The 22,189-nt window shown below is 42.3% G+C and overlaps 1 protein-coding gene and 1 pseudogene across 3 annotated transcripts; both read left to right on the top strand.

The window, feature by feature from the left end:
- Positions 1–2,310: 2,310 nt before the first annotated feature.
- LOC115595430 (multidrug and toxin extrusion protein 1-like) lies at positions 2,311–10,943 on the top strand. 3 transcript variants are annotated; one of them, XM_030439940.1, is made up of 18 exons: positions 2,311–3,194; positions 4,417–4,489; positions 5,254–5,355; positions 5,605–5,673; positions 5,763–5,911; positions 6,604–6,646; positions 6,761–6,805; positions 6,940–7,037; positions 7,116–7,213; positions 7,318–7,431; positions 8,115–8,182; positions 8,307–8,415; positions 8,512–8,587; positions 8,688–8,757; positions 8,846–8,978; positions 9,106–9,200; positions 9,374–9,451; positions 10,414–10,943. In XM_030439940.1, exons 2-18 carry the CDS (start codon positions 4,475–4,477, stop codon positions 10,711–10,713), a joined length of 1,662 nt encoding a protein of 553 aa, XP_030295800.1. In that variant the 5' UTR covers positions 2,311–3,194; positions 4,417–4,474; the 3' UTR covers positions 10,714–10,943. The 3 variants fall into 3 exon arrangements, with proteins under 3 accessions (XP_030295800.1, XP_030295780.1, XP_030295790.1); XM_030439920.1 differs by lacking the exon at positions 2,311–3,194 and having other exon boundaries at positions 4,290–4,489; XM_030439930.1 differs by lacking the exon at positions 2,311–3,194 and having other exon boundaries at positions 4,290–4,489; positions 9,374–9,436.
- A 1,518-nt stretch (positions 10,944–12,461) lies between these two features.
- LOC115571738 (multidrug and toxin extrusion protein 1-like) lies at positions 12,462–21,230 on the top strand (annotated as a pseudogene).
- The last annotated feature ends 959 nt before the right edge of the window (positions 21,231–22,189 follow it).

The raw sequence follows: 22,189 nt of genomic DNA on the forward strand, positions 1-22,189 counted from the left end.
AATAGTTGCTCTGACCAAGCCTCCAGCCCACATTGTCAGAATTTGGAAATGTGGGAATGAGATTCAACAATCAACAACTGCATCAGGTCAAAACCTAATATGTCTAGTTCCTCAGACTAAGTACCTGCACAACTAATGGCTTTCCCTTTAGACTCAGCTGTACTTTGCATAGTGCTAATTAGTAAATATTTTATATTTCAGAATCAGAATCAGAAACAGAAATCCTTTAATGTCCCGCAGACGGGGAAATTTGTTTGTTGCAGCAGAATATTACAAGAATAGAGCAATAGCAAAATAGACAAAATAATTAAAAAGGAAAGTAGGGAAAGTAGTAAGGAAAATAGAATTGACGTATATACATATATACATATTTACATAATATAGTGCAAAAATGAGCAACAAAGGAACAAAGCTGCAAATATTTTTGTTTTTACCATGCTTAACTGAAATAGTGAACTTTATACTTGCTAAACATCAGTGTGTGTTATTGTGACCATGTAGCATGCTGATGTTAGCATTCAGCTTAAAGCTCCACTGTGCAGCTTTGTAGAGCAGCGAGCTTGGCCGTAGTCTTGTTTCTGAGCAGAGCTGTTCATCCTTGTAAGCGTTAACGTTCACCCTTGACCTTGGACACAGCAGCCAACAAAATACTCTACTAACTATTAATCAATAAACTGTCACGTGGACATGTGGTGAGATAACTTGTCAACTGTTTCCAAGGTCAATAACTCATGTTGATGTTAGCTCAAAGCAACACTGTGCCTACAGACAGCTGCAAGCATGGCTGTAAACGCGCGTGTGCAAATATTCTGACTATCCCCACAGATGCTAAAGTATTTTTTGGGTTTTTTTACAGAACAAGCATATCAAATGTTAATTTCCCAATCATTATGTCTTTATCAAAGAAATTAAAGTATTGTTGTTGTGAGAGGATTCAACTTCCTATTGTTCCTCAGACTTGCTTGTCACATTGCACAACATTTAGACAGCTGGAGAGAAAGCCAAGACTAACCCTGCCGTGCTAGATCTTCATTGCACAGACTTACATAATCACCTATTAAAAGTTTTCTTATACTTGGCTTTGCTTTTGTAGTCTCAGTGAGGCTTACACAGTCACTGACACACCATCCCAGTCTGTCATTCCAGGATAAAAAAAATGAACGTGCCCTATTCAACAAGCAGAGAAAAGATATACTTGGTGGAAAGTTTGGATGGGCAGAGACAGGGAAAAGAGAGGACAAGAGAGACACAAGGCAGGGAGGACGACCCACAGCAGAGAGGCTGTGGGGAAGCTGAGATGTGAGGTGTCATCCGATGGACTCAGCAAACACAAAGGCAAGAGCAGTGTTAGTGAAAATAACAAGTGACAGATACAAATCACTGGCGCTGCAGCACATGCTATCCGTGATTCCAACAGCCTGATTGATTTAGCCAACATAAAGCCTAAAGGGCTTCCGGTTGTCACATTAGAGGATCTCAGTCTCTCAAGCTGAGACTGAAAGCCACATACAGAATGAACACAAATGCCACATTCTGCTCGACCCTCCCTGTTATCAGAGATGCATTTGAAGCTACAGCTCACTCGCTTGTTCTGATACGGTGAGATGAGTGATTCAGATATTAATAATCATATTCTGGTTGGTTTAATAGGTAAAACCTTGTTAGAGTCAAGTGTTATCAGTATATTTATCTTCTGCTTTCTTCTAGTTCCTGATTTGGCCAAACCAAAGCTGCAACAACACTATCCTGGACTACGACAAAGAATCAGGAGCTGGGGGGGAATTTGGGATTTTCACTACGCATGCAGTGGACTGAAGAGGAGACAGCCTCTCTTCTTGCAGTCTGGACTTCTTGAACTTGAAAAGAAGTTGAACACTTTTGAAAATCTGATGTAGTCCACCATCATTGTTCTTAGAGATGCTCGGAAATCTGTGACAGATTTCAAAATGTGACAGATCTAGCAGCCATATTCTTAGAAGGTTCACAGGTTGAACTAACTCTAACCTAGCACTAGCACCAGCCAAGAACAAGCACTTAGTTTGCTTTGGTTGAAAGGAGGTAGGTTATGGCCAGATTAACATTACTAAGAGCTCAAGAAGTCCGCCTAGACTCCAAATTCCTGAGGACCCAGTCCAACCAAGCATCCGTGCTCCATGGAGGGTACAGCTCCCAAACCCACAGGACTCAAACGTTCTGCTACCAAAGTCCTGGTGCCAGACATCACAGGACACTAGCAGAGGTCATTTGTCTATGCTTTGATGGGTCAGCGACAATCAGATCTCATTGGGGCCTCCATGGATTGAATTTCTGGCTTTCCCACGGATGCTCAACCAGATTGATACCTGGAGAATTTGGAGGCCAGGTGTCACCTTGAGCTCTTTTGTCACATTCATCTGCACATTTCAATGCCAGCGCCCAAGGTTTCTCAGCAGAACATCATTTTACTGAGATGGTCAATCACTGGTGAATCACTTCACCTGTTGGTCACTGATGTTGTGCTGGCAGCATATTCACTGGATTATGTTCAGTGACAACATTTTTGAAGGAACAATATGTACTGCCTTCGACTCTTAATCAGGTGCAGGAAGGTGCGGTTCAGGAAATTGCAAGACTTGCATCCAGACCAGTCAGAGGTAAAGTTCAGACAATAAGACATGTTGAGTAACAAGATCTCCCCATTATGTTAGTGGAAACATTGGTCAGGATTGTGTTTTTCTTTAAAACATTGACTTCTATATAAACAGTACTTCTCAGAGGCAGGGCTCTTTTATGCAGACATGCTTGACTACCTGCGTCATCCTCTCCAGGGTGTCAGGTTTGGTTGAGCGTACCCTCAGCATGTTGAGACTGAAGTGCTGGCAGAAACCCTGTACATTTTGCTCTCTATTGTTAGGTTTGAACTCCCATTCAGACCGACAGATTACCTGAGGAGACAGAGAGAATCCAAATACTTGTCTTTCTCGCTGTGATCTCACGACTTGCCATGGATTTCACCATATTCTGTTGTTGTTCTGTGAAACCTATTGCAACATCATTTTGCCCAAAACACATGCTGTTTGGGCAAAATTGGGCTGCTCAGGGTCTCATACTCACTTCACCAATTTTGCTTTTACAGGGTTGTATTGAGGGATTCAGAGGAAATGGAGGGTTGGAACAACTTTCCGAGTCGGCAGTGACACAAGCAAATTGTCTGAGTGAGTGTCTGTCTGTGTAACACTGTGCACCAAATGGATATATCTCCTGAAGGCTTTGTTTCTTTCATCAGTTTTTTCAATGAGAAGCAATCACACAGGGACACACTCAAGTTTGTGGGAAAAAAATGTTGTATGTTTGTGTGTCCATCTAAGGGGAAAAATGGGTGCACCAAACAATCCTCTGTGCCTGTGAGGAAAGAAGAATTCACCAAATGCATTCTTACTGAAAGTTTAGTGCTGAAACATTATATAGAGATCAGCTTTGAGGGGACAGGCCGGCTGAAATCTTTAAATCAACAAATCAACCAAAATGTAAATGCTGTTTTAGTTATCTCCAGCTTTCAAGGCCCCACAAATCGTATGTGGAAAGTATTTTTTCTATATCCAGGAAACAGGAAGCGTACTTGCACTGATATATGCCATCACTCTGCTACAGATAGCTAGCTGAATGGGTTTTCTGGCTGACAGCTGCAGAGGCCTGCATATCATTTCAGATGTTGCCAGAGCACTGAATGGTTAACCTTTACTGCTCCAATGTTAATGTTTTATATTCCTAAACACTATAATGGACATGTGTGGCTGAATTGATGGAGACTGATCGGACTGATTTCACTTCTTCAAAGGAAACCTGCGCAGGCATTAAAATGCGAAAGGTGTTCATGAATAATCATAACTTCATACCTTCTGTCTATTTACATATCGTATCTGACAAAAGCGAGTCAGGCTGAAGGCAGGTTATGCTTATTTAGTATGCTTCCTGCAGTGGGAACTATTGGCACATATAATTATTCACTCAGTGAATGCAATGGAACGCAAAATTACATTTTAACTGAATGTGAAATTAAATTGTGAATGTCATCTATGTGAACCTCTTGTATCCACCTAGAAAACATTGCATTAAATAGTGACTCATAAAATGAACTCTGTACCATGTTACACCTTTACATAATATTGTGTTGTTTGACAAAGTAAGATTTTTTTTGTCTTTTTTTCCCCACAATGTCAACCTGCGATGCAATCTGTTAAACAGACCTCAACTAAATTAATTAGTAACCATCTGAGATGTTGAAATACTGAAGACAAGAGTGGTGAATTCTGTCCCCGAAGAGCATCAAAGATACTGTACATAAACAGAGAGGAGCGACGCTTCAGTGGAAAAACCGTCATTAGCATCTGATCCTGCAGAGATGGTGGAGTGTAGTGACAAGCTTTTCTGTTGCAGGTGGGTGCGCCACAGGGTTCCCCTGGCCCACAGAGACGAGCTGTACCACATCCTGAGGATGACAGGGCCTCTGGTAAGGACTGGCGCTGTTTCATACCTCTGCTTCATCTGCACGGAGGGGTCTTTCTTTGTTGATGAAGATTGATAAAAGTGTTTTGTTTCAAATGTCAGGAAAGTTGACCCTGTGCCTGAGCTATGGAAGCAGAAACCAGTCAACCTAAAGCTGCTAGGTTTCAAACAGTGGCTGCAAACTGCCATATTGATGAGCTTGTTTGCAAAAACAGCCATGCTAACCAATTCCAAATTGTGTTTCCTGGGATTTACCAACCCAATCGCCAGATGTTTCGCTAAGTACGGTTCTGCTAAACCAAATTAAAACAGAACATTTCTTTATGTTACAACTTTCCGTCTGTGTAGGTCAAATTTCTATTTCTCTCTTGCGTCAATGCTGTGTCTATACACTGCTTGGATTTAGGCACAAAAACAACTTGGTTAGGGTTCGGAAAATATCATGGTTTAGGTTAAAAATACCTGTTTTGGTTGTCACAATCACAGATGGAGATGTTGCAAACAAAAATAGTCAGAAATGTCCCTAAGTGCCCCTACAAATCTGCGCTGGTGTGACTCAAACTGCGATTGGCCATTTGCGAGCCTTGTTCGCTGTAATAATGCCAGTCAGCTGATAAATAATGTGAACGTAGTATGCCACGTTAGGTACAAACGTCAACCTTGGCCGTATCTGTGGGTTGCAGAAACGTTAACCTCTGACATTATATCCAGACGACTGAACCACTGTATCAGCTGCACCACTCTTTGTTTGTCTGCTTGTCTTTCTAGCTGCTCTCTCGAATCCTCACTTACCTGCTTCCATTTGTGGTTACGATGTTCTGTGGGCGTCTGGGAAATGATGTGATGGCTGGCTATGGACTAGCTTCTGCTGTGAGTGGTCACCTGTATGCTCCACAGACTTAAGGATGCTTGAAAAATTACGGTTGGAGATGTCATCTCAAGGGATAAAAATAAGACATTTCAACCATAAATTCTGCATAGCTTTTATGTTTCTCTATAAAACCCTGATGATTTAATCAATATATAGGACATTTACTTGCATGAGTCATAGGAATAGTGGTTGCATCAGAATCCTTGAGGAGATCAGACTCATTCAAGTATGTTTAATTTTCTTTTCAGACTATAAATGTTACCACTGCAGCAACAGGTTGTGGTCTGGGACTGGCATGTGATACTTTGGTGTCTCAGGTATATAATATAATTTCACTGACTCCAGGTAAAAATTGTTTATTCCTCTCTGCTCTGTCATGATTAACATTGTCTGTGCTGTCGTGCAGACATTTGGTGGTAAGAACCTGCTGCGGGTGGGAGTAATCCTTCAGCGGGGCATCATCATCCTGCTGTTGTTCTGTCTGCCCTGCTGGGGTCTCCTCATTAACGCTGAGGCCATCCTGTTATGCATGGGACAGGACCCTAAAGTGGCCAGGTAATGAACTGCACCAACTATGCAGTAATACTACTGTCATTACCGCCAGTGATGTGTCCCTACATTAACAAACACACCAACAAATGCCACTCTCGTCCCCACAGATTCCCTGAACAGATTTGGCATAAACAGAGAATCTTGATTTCAAATATGGATCAAATGACTTTTATGAATTCTGTGATAAGTCTGTATTTATATGGTAGAAGTAATATTAACACACACTTCATAATTTTAGGGAGACATATAATGTTCATTTTCAGGTTCACAATTTTACTTTTTTAATCTTTAATGCTCAAGAGACCCTTCAGTTTTCTCATACTGTCCAGTGCTGCAGTGTGTGAGACGCTCTGTTTTGGCTCCTGTCTCTTTATGGACCCCTTCCCAACCCTTCCCGGCTCTGTCATTTTTTTGACTTCCGGTTAGCTTAGCTTCTACTGTGGATATAGGCATGAATTAGACAAACATGTGACATGGTGACTACTGATGAGACGTTTCAGGAGCAGCGTTTTTCTTTAGGGTTGCTCAGTCTATTGAATAACTTTTTCTCCTCAAAAAGCAAGCTTTTCTTGCCATGAATACATTTTGTAGGGGCATTGAAATGAAAGAGCAGAGGTTGAACTTATGACACTGAGCAGCATATATTACCTTAAATTATCTTTTTCTTGGCTCTGAATACAGCTTCTTGATTTCAGAATAGCCCAGCTGTATATTACAGCCTTCATACCAGCTGTACCAGTGAGTGTTCTCCCACCTTTGTGTGTGCAAATTCAATTCATTGTCAGAGATGTCTAGCGAAACTGCTCCCTCAAACCTTAACATAAAGAGTTTTTATCTATTTTTCTCTCATAGGCGATGTTTTTACACGGGCTTCAGGTGTCTTATCTGCAGAACCAGGTGCCCTTATCTCCTGTACACAGCTCTTTTATATCAGGGAATCAAAACATGTCGTCTTCATTAACAAAATTCAATTTCTGATGTGAAAGGTATAAGTGGCACTCATTCACATCATGTGTTGTTTGTGTACTCAGGGTATAATACTGCCACAGATGTACACTGCTGCCCTGGCAAACATAGCAAACGTGCTGACAAACTACATCTTTCTTTACTGGCTGGATCTGGGTGTTAGGTAGGTGTACTCACACTTCTCATTTTAATTCTGAATTAAACATTTCCACACTGACGTCTGTGTGTGCTCGTCTTACAGTGGATCTGCTGCAGCCAATACTCTGTCACAGATTTACGTCTGTGGTTTTATGTTTGCTTGGATTTGGTGGAAGAAGCTCCATGTAACAACATGGGGAGGTGAGGGATTTAATATTCATGTTTTCCTTATGTTTTCATGAATCACTCTGTCCACCCTCCGTCTTTGTCACACTACATAAATGAGTTTCTCTCTCCCCCTGCAGGCTGGTCTGTAGAATCGCTACAGGAGTGGGGCTCCTACATGAAACTGGCCATTCCTAGCACGTTAATGACATGTTTCGAGTGGTGGGTTTATGAGTTTGGGGGATTTTTTGCAGGTAATCCATGTATGTTCATAATCACATTGAACATAAATATTTTACACTGAAAAAAAAAGTCAAATCAACCTTTTTTTTCTCATTAAGTAAAGGAAAATATACATGTAGTATTAGTTTTAGGTTGATACAACTTAAAACTTTTTATTTTATTTTTTATTTTCTAAAGCAACATTTTCAGCACATTGGCAGGCTTCCCATAATGCACTGCCTGACAGTTAAAGCTCTACTGAGACTCTTCTTTATTGTAGTTTGAAGGACACATATGTTATGAAAACATGCTTAGACTGTCTTGAATACATTTTAAGATAAGTCACAGTGGGTCATTCTCACAATAATAAAAACATTGTGAACTGTAATGAAGGTCAGTGAGTTGAGTTTATGCTCTAATGCTGGAAAGTAATTTCAATAGGAAAGAGAACATTGTGTGAAAATGTACATCTTACAAGGAAAAAAGAAAGGAAATTAAATGTGTTGGTGAGGGTCACTAGTGTACTGAACAATATTTAAGGCAGCAGTTGAACTCACATTTTTAAATAGAACCAGCGCCAAATGATGCATTAGTGCATGCACATGGAGAATGAACAGGGCAGAACTGTGTTAATTGAGCCCATCGATTTTATCAAACCGGCATGTAATACCAACTTTGATTCGTGGCTTCTCTCTTCTCCGTCTGTGATGATCAGGAATGCTGAGTGAAGATGAGCTGGCAGCCCAACATGCTGTGATAATGGTGGCTTTCATCACCTACATGGTATGAACTGAACTCTGAACACGTCACAGATTAGTTAAACATGCCACAATGAACTTTTGGTTGTGAAAAAATATATCCTGAAGGTTTTCTCTGTGTATTTCTATGTAAAATGATAAACCCATAGTTCCCTCTCGGCATCCAAGCTGCAGCGTGTGCCCGTGTGGGTAACGCCCTCGGTGCAGGAGACACCGCCAGGGCGATCCTCACCAGCAAGATGTCGCTCACTCTTGCAGGTCAGTTAGAAACATGGTGTGGTAGTCTATATTGACAACATCATTACATGTTTGATTCTCCACTGTTTGACAGAGTTCACAGCTCCTCTCTTCCAGGTAGCTTTGCAGTTGTTGAAGGTCTTGTGCTTGGCTCCACCAAGACGGTGATTGGCTACATGTTCACCTCTGACGAGTGAGTGTCTCCAGCTGCATTTACATTTTGGTAACTTTACGCTGTTGACGTGAAAGCATGACTGCTACATGCAAAGACACAATCTTAATGATCATTTCAGGAAGATCGTGGGCCTGGTTTCTCACCTGATGAATGCTTACTGTTTCCTTCAGTTCTTTGATGGTCTTGTGGTGAGTTCACAAGCAAAATCTATTCGCAGTATGATGCCAAAAGCAAGTCAATTGTGTCAGTTATAAAATGTGTTTTTTCCCATGATAGTGTGTGTGCACGGGCATCTTCCTGGGCACGGGCAAACAGAAGATTCCAGCTGTGGCCAATTTCATTGGATACTACTGCATAGGACTTTCATTGAGTATTACTCTAATGTTTGTCGCAAAACTGAGAGTTTTAGGTAATTGCATGAAATGGTCCTGTTTTGTTACTGTCTGAGACATTATAAATGACACACTGGAAGAGCAGGATATTATAAGTGTAGCCTGCTGTGCCCTCGACAGACTAATTTGTCTTCTTCTCTGCAGGTTTTTGGCTGGGACTGCTCATTTGTGTCGTCGTACAATCCACCTTCTACATCACTGTCATCTTCAAGCTGAACTGGAAGAGAATGACAGAGGAGGTGAGCTACGGGCTAATCTAACATTCAGGATCACGCATGGAACCAGCTGTTCACATACACTGACAGAACCAGGTTGTTTGAAGCGCTGAGACAAATCTGGCACATTTCAAAAACTATTTGTTTTGTGTACGAATGTGGAGAAAGTGGCAGTTACGTTTTTTGTTTGTTTGCAGGCTGTGAAACGAGCTCAGAAAAAGACGCATATGGCATTATTAAGCACAGCTGCTGACTGGACAGTAAGTAATGGGAATGTAAGTGGCCTGTTGCTCTCATAACTAAATGGTCTTTCATGGCTTGCTTCACACCGTTATCTGTGGATCATTCTATTGTAATGTAATTTTCTCCTTTGCACACTTGAGTCACAGATATCGGACATCTGCTTTGTATCATGCTTGCTCTCCATATGGCTTAAAGGAACAGTTCACCCAAAAAAACAACAACCAAAAAATGGCTCCATACAGCTTGTGAACATTCTGAAGAATGTGTCAGGATGTCCTGAGATCCCAAATTGATTGATTACTTACTTATGCCCTTTGTTAAGCTGAGATCTTCACTTTAGCTGCTAAGCTACAGTAAAAGTGCTAGTGCCTGTTTGAAGTGGCTGGACAAGCTTAAATAATGTCTTTTCAAATCAAACTGGGATTTTGCTGCTATAAGAGACTTGATTAATGCCACATGAGCTGTATGGAGCCATTTTATCTATTTTTTTATTTTATTTTTTTTTTTTAATATTCTCAAGTAGTCCCCATCGACTTCAGTTATTTAGAAGAATGCTGATACACTGTTTTGTTTTGAGGCTTCAGAAATGTTTTGCGGACTATGAAACTTCCCCTGACTTGCCATCAGCATGAGGTTGTATAGATAATGACTGAATGTTCATTTTTGGCTGAACTGTTCCTATAAAGCCACATTACCTAGAAAGCAACATCAGTGCTGGCAGTACAAATCTCAGGGCTGTAACAGTTTGTCAGATGTAATGTAGATATTAACTACAATCAAAACTCATGACATCATAACAATGTTATGTGTTGAGAACTTGTATGCTGAAGTAAACATGTATGTAACATTGTGATCCGAACCTCTCACTTAAGTTACATAGCATGGATACAAATGATAGAGACCCCTTTCACCCCATTACACGGCACTTTGTTATCAGAATTATTTTAAAGCTGTTATTTTAAAAATATAATAATTGGAAATTTGTTTTCCAAAGTCAGGGGAAGGCTACATGTCAGTGAGCGCCGAGAGCCATGATGGGAACGCGGGGACGCAGGGTGGACATGGGGTCCAGCAGCTGAAGGGTGGCCGTCTCACCATCACACAGCTCATCCTCAGGCGAGGCCTTATTATGTTTGCAGCAGTTGCTCTTCTAGCCGTGGGAGCAAGTGTGCACTTCCTTGTGCCCTTGCCAGAGACTTCAAAGGCCAACTTTACTTCAGAATGGATCAATACTACATACGGACCTGATCAAATTTTCTCCACTGTGCTGCTCCCAACTGGAGAGTCAGGGTAGCCTTGAGAGTCTTGATCATAAAAGCATTGTTTGTGTTCAGTGTCACAAAAAACATTGAATTTTAAACTCTCATTGACTCATTATTGTTGGGAGAAAGTGAACAAACAGTGGCAGTTTTGATGGAAAATCTAAGTGAATTAATAGTGGAACTCATCAGTATTGTTTACTTCATCTGCACCGTTGTCATGTTAACCTGTAACTCTGTACAATAAATGTTTCACTCAAGTGAAGAATGGTTTGCTGGCTGTTCAGGGCATTCATAAACGTAACACAGAACTTAACTAAGAACTAAATTGACAACTCTTCTTTAGTCTTGCGGCAAAAGAGATGAAGGTGATTCTAGAAACACAAATAAGTCCAATTTATTGAATAAAGAAAACTCATGTGGTTTTGTGGCATGAACATTTCTGTGTATTTGTATTCAGTGGTTGCTTTCCTTCGAGAATAAAAGAGGAGCTAGCTTATATGTGTCCACGTCTTGGTATTAAATGCTTATATGCTAGAATTAAGCAGAGTTCAGGGTTCCAACAACTTCTTAAACGTAAAATTCATGAAAGTTTCAATGACTTTTCGAGGCTCAATTCCCTCAAGTTTAGAGATCCAACATGTCAACGGTTGAGACACATATCAAGATTAATTACATTTTTACACTAATAGTTTTTCAAGGAAGACCTAGCAGGCTTTACAGAAGCTCAAAGACAACAATTAAAGATAGAAACTGTGACACATACAGACAGTGCAACAAATTGTGAAAAGTTGAAATATATCAAAAGAACATCAGTTTCTATATATATATATATATATATATATATATGTACAAGCACTTTCAATGACCAATGTCTATTTATGTCTATTTTCTAAAACTTTGAAGGCCTTGATTTGCCCCCTTAAATACACAAATGTTCAAAGATTGAATTACGCTGAGCATGTAAAACCCCAATTAGCACTTAAATTAGAATTCAAACAATAAACTCTGAGCAGCACATCAGTTTTACACTCTGTATAAGAACAAAAGTGAAGGTGCTCCATGTAGTTTTGTGGAAGAAATTTTAATCAGAAGACAAAGTTCTTCATTGACAGATTTAATGCCTAAACAAACTAAATAAACAAACTGCTTTGATTTTCATGGCTGACTAAATCAATTTCATATGAAACAATTTCCCTCTTATTTTACTTTGTTTATAGATGGCGGACCCTGCAACTTTTCTAGCTTCAAACAGTGTTCTGGGACCTTATTTTCCTCTAAGAACAGCTTGTTTATTCAGTTATGCAAAAGATAAATATTTCTGAGATTGTATTATTACCTCATTGATATTGCAAATATAAAAATTCTGTGTTTGAATTTCTTCAAAACTACATATTGCCTTTTATACATCCTCATCCCTGTTAACATTCAAACAAATAAATAAATAATAAAAGTATTATTTATAATAATAAATATTTTATGTAGTTTTATAATAATAATAATATGTGGGGACTGACATAACATTTTTTTTATTTATGTCTGTAAATTGAATATTAAAACTGCAAAATAAAAAAAATAAAGCAACAAAACTGCTCTGGTTACCATGGGCAATACACAAGTTCATACATAATAAAGGTGGGGTGTACCAAAACAAAAACAAGTCATTATTAGAGGGAAAGATAAAACTCTAAATAAAAATATTAAGGATTAATGACTGGGGTCCAAATTTAGGGTTTTGTCGTGGTTTTTCACAGTTATGCTTGTTTCAGCTGACCTTGGCTTAGTTCCAGGACAACTGCGACCACAATGACATGTTCATCCTCTCCAACATCCCGGAGAGCAACTGAGATAAGTTCATGAGAGAAAAGAGGGACACTTAAGCACATAGGATCTGCATGGAGGAGTATAGTGACAAGCTTTTCTGCTTTAGGTGGGTGCGCCACAGGGTTACCCTGGCACAGAGAGGAGCTGTACCACATCCTGAGGTTGATAGGGCCTCTGGTAAGGCCTGGCCCTGTTTCATACCCTGCAAGGAATATTGTGGATTGAGGCTGTCCTTGCACGAAAGCTGATTTATACAACAGAAGATTGATGACGGTCGTTCTTTGCCAAAGGAAAGGTTACGATGTCAGGAAACCAGACTTTAGATTCTGAGACTCAATAGACCTAACACAGTATTTGGCTGGTTTCAAACAGTGGCTGCAACCAACCAAAGTGATGACAGTGTGGTAGCTTATTTGCCAAGAAAAAGTTTCAGTGTCAAGCTAACAGTGTTGGGGAGACTTAAACTACATGTAGTTGAACTACATAGCTTAACTACAATTGGCTGTAACTTGCTGGTAGTTAACTGTTCAAACCCCATAAGACATGCAAAACAACCACAGAGCCACTACTGCACTAATTATGAAAGAATATAGTCATATTTTATATCAAATTAAACAGCAGAAGCTGGGCTACAACATGTAAAAAACATGTTTATATGACCCAAACATAGCCCAAACACTACTCAAAAAATAAAAATAAACATCAAACTTCGAAGTGTTCAAATAAACCTTGTGGTTGCAGAGATATACTCATTTGTTACGGCTCCTGCCGTCATCTGTATGTAGTATATGTGCGTGTGTGTCTGTCTGTCTTTTTTTCGTGCAGAGGGAGCGCTCCTGTCAGCCAAAGATTGTGTTGCTCCCACACGTCATTGGCTCCGCATTCCTGGCGTGGCAGTGAGGGATTGGCCTGCACCAGGAGCGGGGGATTTAAAAAGCCGATGCTGGTCAAGCGACGTGGGTGTGGATCGCTATTGCGGAGGCATCTACCTTGACAGACTGTACCAAGAAAATGTTGTGTGTGACTTACTTGGAGTGTGTTTGTGCGCCTGAGTGCGGGAGTGTTTGTGAGTGTGTGTGTGCTCTGGGTAACCAGAGCAAGAGTGTCTGTGTTTAGAGAAGCAGTAGGGGTGAGCTGCCTTTTCTTTTGATTCTGTTTTCTCCTGTTTTGTATTAGGTTAGGGAGTTAGGTTTAGCACTTGTCTTTTGTTTCGTTTTGTTTTCTGTAGGGTTTAGATAGTTTTCGGGCTCTAGAGGTTAGATTAATTTTGTTTGTTATTTTAGGCCTGGGCTCACCCTGAAGCCACGCTTCATCACTGTATATATATACCGCACCCATCACTGTACATATTACATCTGTTGTCTTGTAAATAAATTGTTTGGTTTTCACTGAACTTACACCGTGTTTGGGTGTTGGTTATTTATGTTAGGCTCGTCTCCCTAGATCGAGCGTAACATAAATTGGGGGCTCGTCCGGGATCGTTGTTCCCGTTTTGTTCACTGGTTGGTTGGCAGTTTTTGGGTTACGGCTAAAAAAGTCGGGAATGTTTTTACTGCCATGAGACAGGGCACCGTATCGCCGCCTGCCCAGCGCTGCAGCGCAAAGAGCACCATCAGAAAGCCGAAAAGTGTAGGTTTTGTCCAGTCTGCTCCTGTGCCGTCTCCTGCCGCTCCCCGTGAAACAGTGACGGAGGGAGTTGATGAGGGCTACAACCCTTTCATTTTACAAGGTTCAGTCTCTCTGACGGGAGAAGATAGGGATCAGGTACCGATCACAATTCTGCGTGATACGGGAGCCAGTCAGTCCTTGATCTTGCAGAGTATTTTGCCTTTCTCAGACAGTTCATTTTGTGGTTCTGATGCCCTTGTGTGGGGGGTGGAAATGAGCACCTTGCGAGCTCCGCTGCACACTGTGTTTCTGCGCTCCTCACTAGTTTCGGGTCCGGCGAAAATTGGCATACGTGCGCGTTTGCCAGTGTCGGGTGTGACTCTCATTCTCGGGAATGATCTGGCAGGAAAAAGAGTTTTCCCCACACCTGAGGTTGTAGAAACTCCTGCGCTTGAGTTAAGTCCGACTGTGTCCGCTGCCGTCAGTCCTGTGTTTCCTGCCTGTGTTGTGAAACGCGCCCAGTCACGCAAATTTAGCGATGTGTTGAATCTGGCAGATTCATTTTTGTCCGAACCAGAAAAGCCGGTGAAGGCATTGTGCCGTGACATTAAGCCCGAATCCACTGTGAGAGATAGTTTGCTGCCTGCCACAGCAGAGATGAATGTTGTAGTTGACAGGAACACGTTCGTTAAGGCCCAGCAGAGTGATCCGACTCTGGCTGCGTGTCGTGCCGCAGCACTTAACACCAACTCTGACCCCGATGTGTACAGTATTGTGGATGACATCCTGATGCGCAAGTGGCATCCCCCTGCCGCTGGTGATTTAGGGTGGAATTCCCTCCAGCAGGTAGTGGTACCCCAGAGTTTTCGCTCCCAAGTTGTCAGCGTGGCGCATGATAACGCGTCTGGCCATTTAGGAGTCAGGAAAACGTACCACCGCATCCTGCGATATTTCTTTTGGCCAGGGTTGAAGGCTGATGTGCGCCGTTTCTGCCGCTCCTGTCATGTGTGTCAGCTTAGTGGAAAACCGAACCAGGTTATTCCTCCCGCTCCGTTGCATCCCATCCCGGTGCTCGGAGAACCTTTTGAGCACATTATATTAGACTGTGTGGGTCCGCTTCCTAAAACGAAGTCAGGCCATCAGTATCTGCTGACGTTAATGTGCACCGCTACTCGTTATCCTGAGGCCGTCCCGCTGCGCACGTTGAAAGCGAAGGCAGTGGTTAAAGTCCTAGTCAACTTCTTTTCCACTTTCGGGTTACCAAAATACATCCAGACAGATCAGGGATCAAATTTCATGTCCAGACTTTTTGCATAGGTACTAGCGTCACTGTCCATCACGCACAGAAAGTCCAGCGCGAACCATCCTCAGTCCCAGGGCGCGCTGGAGCGCTTTCATCAAACGTTAAAGTCCATGCTTAAAAAATACTGCCTGGAAAGTGGAAAAGACTGGGACGAGGGTTTGCCTTTCATGATGTTAGCAGTGAGAGAAAGCGGCTGAGCTGGTGTTTGGACACACCGTGCGCGGTCCTCTTCGGCTGCTCCGGGAGCAGTTTCTGTCCGAAACCGCGAGTCCAGTAGTAAATGTCTTAGACTATGTGAGCACTTTCAGAGAGAGGCTACATAACGCCCGTGAGATGGCCCGCAGCACGATGGCTGCATCTCAGAAAAAAATGAAAATGAAATTTGATAAAAAGGCTGTTAAGAGAGAGTTTCAGGTGGGTGATCACATGCTCGTGCTCCTCCCACAGCCCAGCTCCTCTCTTCAGGCGAGGTTTTGTGGTCCGTATGTGATTGAGAAACAGCTGAGTGAGACGGATTATGTTGTTGGTACCCCAGAGCGCAGACGAAAAAACAGAGTTTGCCATGTGAACCTGTTGAAGCCCTATTTCACCCGCAGTGATGGCAATACTCCTCCGTCCGTCCGCCCTGCTGCGGTAGCTGCCGTCACCGCGGTCACTCCTGCGCTGTACTCCCCAGAGACTGATGGTCTGAACGTGGATAATTCTCCCTGCCCACAACTAAAAAATTCCCTAATCCTTGCAGATTTGCCAGACCATCTGCAGCCTCTGAATGTGAGTGCACAAGCAGATATCACTCATCTCATCAAAACCCACCCCACTCTGTTCAGTAACACCCCATCCCGCACCACCGTCCTCTCTCATGATATTGATGTGGGTGATCACCTGCCCATTAAGCAACATGCTTACCGTGTCAACCCGACCAAGCGCATGCTATGTAAAAAAGAGGTTGAGTACATGCTTGAAAATGGATTGGCTGTTCCCAGCTCAAGTGCCTGGAGTTCTCCTTGCCTGCTGGTGCCCAAGCAAGACCAGACCCCACGTTTCTGTACTGACTTCAGAAAAGTGAATAATGTCACAAAGCCTGATTCCTACCCGTTACCACAAATGGAGGATTGTGTGGACCGGGTAGGATCAGCTAAATTCGTCACCAAACTTGATTTGTTAAAAGGTTATTGGCAGGTCCCATTAACTCCTCGTGCCTCTGAAATTTCTGCCTTCGTCACCCCTGACCATTTCCTGCAGTACACCGTCATGCCTTTTGGTCTCCGAAATGCACCTGCCACTTTCCAGCGGTTGATGCACCTGGTTTTAGCGGAGGTAGAGAACTGTGAAGTCTACCTTGATGATGTTGTTGCCTATACGAATACTTGGTCCCAGCACCTGAAAACCCTAAAACAAATATTTGAGAGGTTAAAGGAGGCAAACCTCACCCTGAATTTGGCCAAGTGTGAGTTTGGTAGAGCCACCGTCACATACCTCGGGAAACAAGTAGGTCAGGGTCAGGTGCGTCCAGTTCATGCGAAAATTCAGGCCATAGTTGACTATCCTGTGCCCTGTACCCGTCGTGAGCTCCGCCGCTTTCTGGGGATGGCGGGGTATTACCGTGGTTTCTGCCGCAATTTTGCTGATGTGGTTGCTTCTCTCACTAGCCTCACGAGTGAGAAGACAATTTTCTCCTGGTCCCCGGAGTGCCAGAAAGCTTTTGAGTCTTGCAAAGCCCTGCTCTGCAGTACACCGGTCCTGGCGGCTCCTGACTTCGCTCATCCATTCAAAATGGAGGTCGATGCCAGTGCTAGCGGGGCAGGTGCGGTGCTACTGCAAGAGGACAGTCATGGTATTGACCACCCCGTTAGCTATTTCTCAAAAAAGTTCATTGCCGCACAGAGAAATTACAGCACCATCGAGCAGGAAACCTTAGCGCTTTTGCTGGCACTGCAGCACTTTGAGGTGTACATCGGTTCTAGTCCATTACCGGTAATAATTTACACCGACCATAACCCCCTTGTTTTTTTGCAGCAGATGCAGAACGCCAACCAGCGGCTCATGAGGTGGTCCTTACTGGTGCAGGATTTCAACCTGGAGGTGCGACATAAAAAAGGCACCGACAATGTGATGGCCAACGCACTTTCTCGCGTGTCCGGCTCAGGTTAATTGCACAAGCATCTATGAGAGATGTTTGTTTTTTTAAAGGGGGAGAGTGTTACGGCTCCTGCCGTCATCTGTATGTAGTACATGTGCGTGTGTGTCTGTCTGTCTTTTTTTCGTGCAGAGGGAGCGCTCCTGTCAGCCAAAGATTGTGTTGCTCCCACACGTCCATGGCTCCGCATTCCTGGCGTGGCAGTGAGGGATTGGCCTGCACCAGGAGCGGGGGATTTAAAAAGCCGATGCTGGTCAAGCGACGCGGGTGTGGATCGCTATTGCGGAGGCATCTACCTTGACAGACTGTACCAAGAAAATTTCGTGTGTGACTTACTTGGAGTGTGTTTGTGCGCCTGAGTGCGGGAGTGTTTGTGAGTGTGCGTGTGCTCTGGGTAACCAGAGCAAGAGTGTCTGTGTTTAGAGAAGCAGTAGGGGTGAGCTGCCTTTTCTTTTGATTCTGTTTTCTCCTGTTTTGTATTAGGTTAGGGAGTTAGGTTTAGCACTTGTCTTTTGTTTCGTTTTGTTTTCTGTAGGGTTTAGATAGTTTTCGGGCTCTAGAGGTTAGATTGATTTTGTTTGTTATTTTAGGCCTGGGCTCACCCTGAAGCCACGCTTCATCACTGTATATATATACCGCACCCATCACTGTACATATTACATCTGTTGTCTTGTAAATAAATTGTTTGGTTTTCACTGAACTTACACCGTGTTTGGGTGTTGGTTATTTATGTTAGGCTCGTCTCCCTAGATCGAGCGTAACAATTTTATTATGGATATGCAATTTTCGAGCAAAGGCCTAGAATATTGGCTTGGGGCTTACATTCATATTTTGTGCTGCGTTAAGTATTTCAACTAATTTTGGGTCATTTTTTGTAGTTTAACTACTCAATTTACAAACTACAATTTTTATATTCCTTATTAACAAAAAGACCTATATCATATACATTTTATTTTTCTTTGATGAGAAAGTGGATGAGGTGGAAGCCTTTGTGAAGTCACCAGATGAGTCCCCACAAAATGCTTTCAAATCTCTACCCAAAATGTCCAAAGTGTTTGTGAAGTTCAACACTGGTGTCCCAGCCAGTGCATTTCTCCAGGGGTAGAAATGTAGTTTGCTCAAAATACTGCCAGGCTGAACTATATGTAGTTTTACAAGCTACACTTGCAAAGTAGCTTCCCCAACACTGCATGCTAATGAATTGCAACTTGTGTTTACTGTGATTTACAATATATATTATCTACGAGCCGGTAGCTGTATTAACTGCACCGCTGTAGATGTTTGACTTGCTCTCTGGACTCAATTACCTGCTTCCATTTGTGATTACGATGTTCTGTGGGTGTCTGGGTCAACTGTATAGCACATTTACTTGTATGAGTCATAGAAATATTGCGGACTCATTCACCTGTTTCTTTTTCATGCTAAGCCACTAATGTTACCGCTGCTGCAACAGGATTTGGTCTGGCACTAGCATGTGATACTTTTGTGTCTCAGGCGTGAAAACACTTTTTGATGTTCCACTGGAGATTTTTTTTTATTAACTCTTGCCGTTTATCACTGCCCTCCTTTCTAAAGTGTTAATTATGTTGTGCAGACATTCAGTGGTAAGAACCTGCAGCGGGTGGTAGTGATCCCTCAGCAGGGCATCATCGTCCTGTGGATGTTCTGTCTGCCCTGCTGTGTTCTCCTCATTAACACTGAGGCCATCTTGTTGTGCCTGGGCCAGAACCCCGAGGTGACCAGGTAACTAGCATGCAGTAATACCACCAGTGATGTGTCTCATCCTTAACAATGGATGGTCCCAACAGATTCAGCACAAAGAGAGAACCTGTATTCTAAATAGTGGTCAGATCACCTTCACTGATTGCTGAAGTCTGTATCAAACAATTCATATATAAACACATTTATAACAAATAATTTGTAATAATTTAAAGGGACAATCTGTAAAATATGGCAAGAATTGTAGTAACATTATCAACAATTATGTTAAAGAACAATAGACGGTATGTAAAAGATGTCTATGTATTGTGTGGCAGTGGTGTGTACTCATGTTAGCATGCTAACCAGCTGGACCCAGTCTATCCTGCCTCATAATACCACTTTATTCTGGCAGAAGGTGGAGTCTAATAGCCTTTGTGGTATCAGATGGGAGATGTTTGCGAGCAGCGTGTTTGCTACATTCTACAACTTTCTGTTAAAACTCAAGAAAGGTAATACACTTACATTTATGTCCCTGTACGAACTCTAAATTCACGTTTCTCTGTTTTACAAAACTATGATGAGATCAATTGCCTTGTTAGCTCATTTAAACCTCAATTTGAACTCACCAAGAGTCTCAGTTTGTCTTTCACCTCTGGTTTGCTTGAAATAAATCTTTAATTGATTGAAAGACTGAAAGATTTGATATTTCATCACCATGCCATGCCACCATGTTTTTGATGGCTACTGAAGCCTGATTCTCTCTCACCTCTGCTCCCGCTGTGTCTTACTAACCCCTTATCTCCGGAGCCATAGTCCACGTCAGAGTAAATCATCTGTAAATCTCCTCAATACTGTTAGAATAGCAAACCGCAGCCAAGGGAAAGGGCTAAAGAGGGCAGTAGATGTTGCCTCCTATATTCTTGGCACTCTCTTTGAATTCTGGCCATACTCTGCAAATCATACCTTTACTGTGGCTTCATATAAAGGGTTTTGACACTCTGTGCTTTAGGTTTTAACTTGTGAGACATACCATCAGCAGATACTCAGCAGCTTTATTACATGACTACACTAGACAGGGGTTATCAGAGTGAATGTAAGCATTGCTGCCTGCTGCTGCTGCTGCAGGGTACATGGTTGACCACTGATGTACACTGATCAACCAGGATGTTAAAACCATTAACAAGTGAAGTGAATAACAATGGTAATCTCATTACAATGCAAAGTTCTGCTGTGAAACCTATGTTTCAACAATGTGCCCCGCCACACTGCAAAAAACTGCACAGCAATGGCTCGAAGAATGTAACAAAAAGTTAAAGGCATTGACCTGCCCCCCAAATTTCCAAGCTCCCAACACAGTTGAGAGTCCAGAGGACATACCTTAACAGGTCCGATTCATGGGGCCCCACCTTGCAGCCTACAGAACTGAAAGAATCTGCCAGAAACAACAGGATGACCCCAGAAGGGGGTGGTGCATATCAATTGGCATCCACATCAATGCCAGTACCCCAAATTCCTAAGGGAGAATATTTGATTGAAACGACATGATCATTGTTATTCACTTAACCTCAGTGAATAACAATAATCAGTGGTTTTAATGTTATGGCTGATTGGTGTAGGGCTATGCAGTAAATGTGAGAGCCAAAAAAAAACAGAACAATTGCCTAACAAAGGCTAAAAATCTTTTTCACTACAAGAGAATTTTACATAACACAGAGTAACTCAGCCAAAAATATTGCTTAAGGCAGCTAAACATGAACGTTTCTCATTAATTAGGGTTTTTCCCATTGTTCTGTACACCTGATTGGCACTAAAATGAAATAAGTTGTAAATAAGATTAAATAAATCATCAATAATTAAGTTGATGATGTTGAAAAATGTTTATTTCCCTGTTTGTCTTCAGTTTGAACTGAACACAGCATCTTGATTTCAGAATAGCCCAGATATATATTACAGCCTTCCTCCCCAAGGGTCAATTTTAGGTCCAACTCTTTTTAATCTTTACATGCTTCCCTTGGGGACGTCATCAGGAGGCACGGCATCAGCTTCCATAGTTATGCTGATGATAAGCAACTGTACATCGCCGTGTCTCCTGATGACACAGGGCCTACTGATGTCCTTTTTAACTGCATTTTGTCATGACTAGAGTCGTGTCTTTGTTATGTTTTGTTATCATGGTTCTATGTCTTTGTATCATGTCTTGTATGTCTTTTGATTTTCCATGCCCCTCTGTGTCCTTTAAGTTTCTCCTATGTTCTCCCCTCTGTCTCCCTCTGTCTGTTGTATTGTTCCCTTCATGTTTTCTCATGTGCTCCTCCCCCTCGTTACCACACCTGGCCTCCTCCCTCCTCTCTCTCCTCACCTGTTCCTCGTCTGTTCATCAGTGTCTGTGTATTTAGTCTGTGTGTTCCCTTCACTCCTTGTCCGGTCATTGTATTTTTCAGCCTCTGTCTACGGCCATGCTCCTGTCCATGTTCTTCGTGTCCCCATGGTATGTGTTCTTTGGATTTTGATTTCTGGTTTTCCGATGTTTGAACTTTGATTTTTTCTTTGTACTTTGTCCTGCCTTTTAGTTGCTACTTTGCCTTGCTGTTTTTTTGCGACTTTGTCTTTTGTCCCCTTTGTTCTTCTTGTACCAGACTCCCTGGTTTTTTTGTATTCAGCTTTAAGTAAAGCTTGCTTTTTGTTTCCCCATATCCTTGCCTCCCGTTTCATGAGTAACTGCATTTGGGTCCACCCTCCTCTTTCCATAGTCTTCCCTTTAACCCTGCCTGACAGAATGACCAGACCTAGTAAAATGGACCCAGCAGATTTCAGCAAACAACTCCTTGACATTGAAGAAAAGTTGTGAGGGGATCTTGATGTCAAGACGGACATAAGGGAGATGCTAACGATAATAGCTGAATTTAACAGGACTATGTTTGATAAGCCGTGGTTGTGG

Source organism: Sparus aurata, chromosome 2, assembly GCF_900880675.1.
Source record: "Sparus aurata chromosome 2, fSpaAur1.1, whole genome shotgun sequence".
NCBI classification, from domain to species: domain Eukaryota; kingdom Metazoa; phylum Chordata; class Actinopteri; order Spariformes; family Sparidae; genus Sparus; species Sparus aurata.

What these genes read in the sequence shown, in the direction of transcription:
- LOC115595430 (XM_030439920.1), top strand. Translation starts at nt 4,382, where the DNA reads ATGGTGGAGTGTAGTGACAAGCTTTTCTGTTGCAGGTGGGTGCGCCAC. An exon ending in AGTTCTTTGATGGTCTTGTG is followed by an intron (nt 8,758 to 8,845) that starts GTGAGTTCACAA and finishes TTCCCATGATAG; the next exon opens with TGTGTGTGCACGGGCATCTT. An exon ending in CGCAAAACTGAGAGTTTTAG is followed by an intron (nt 8,979 to 9,105) that starts GTAATTGCATGA and finishes TCTTCTCTGCAG; the next exon opens with GTTTTTGGCTGGGACTGCTC.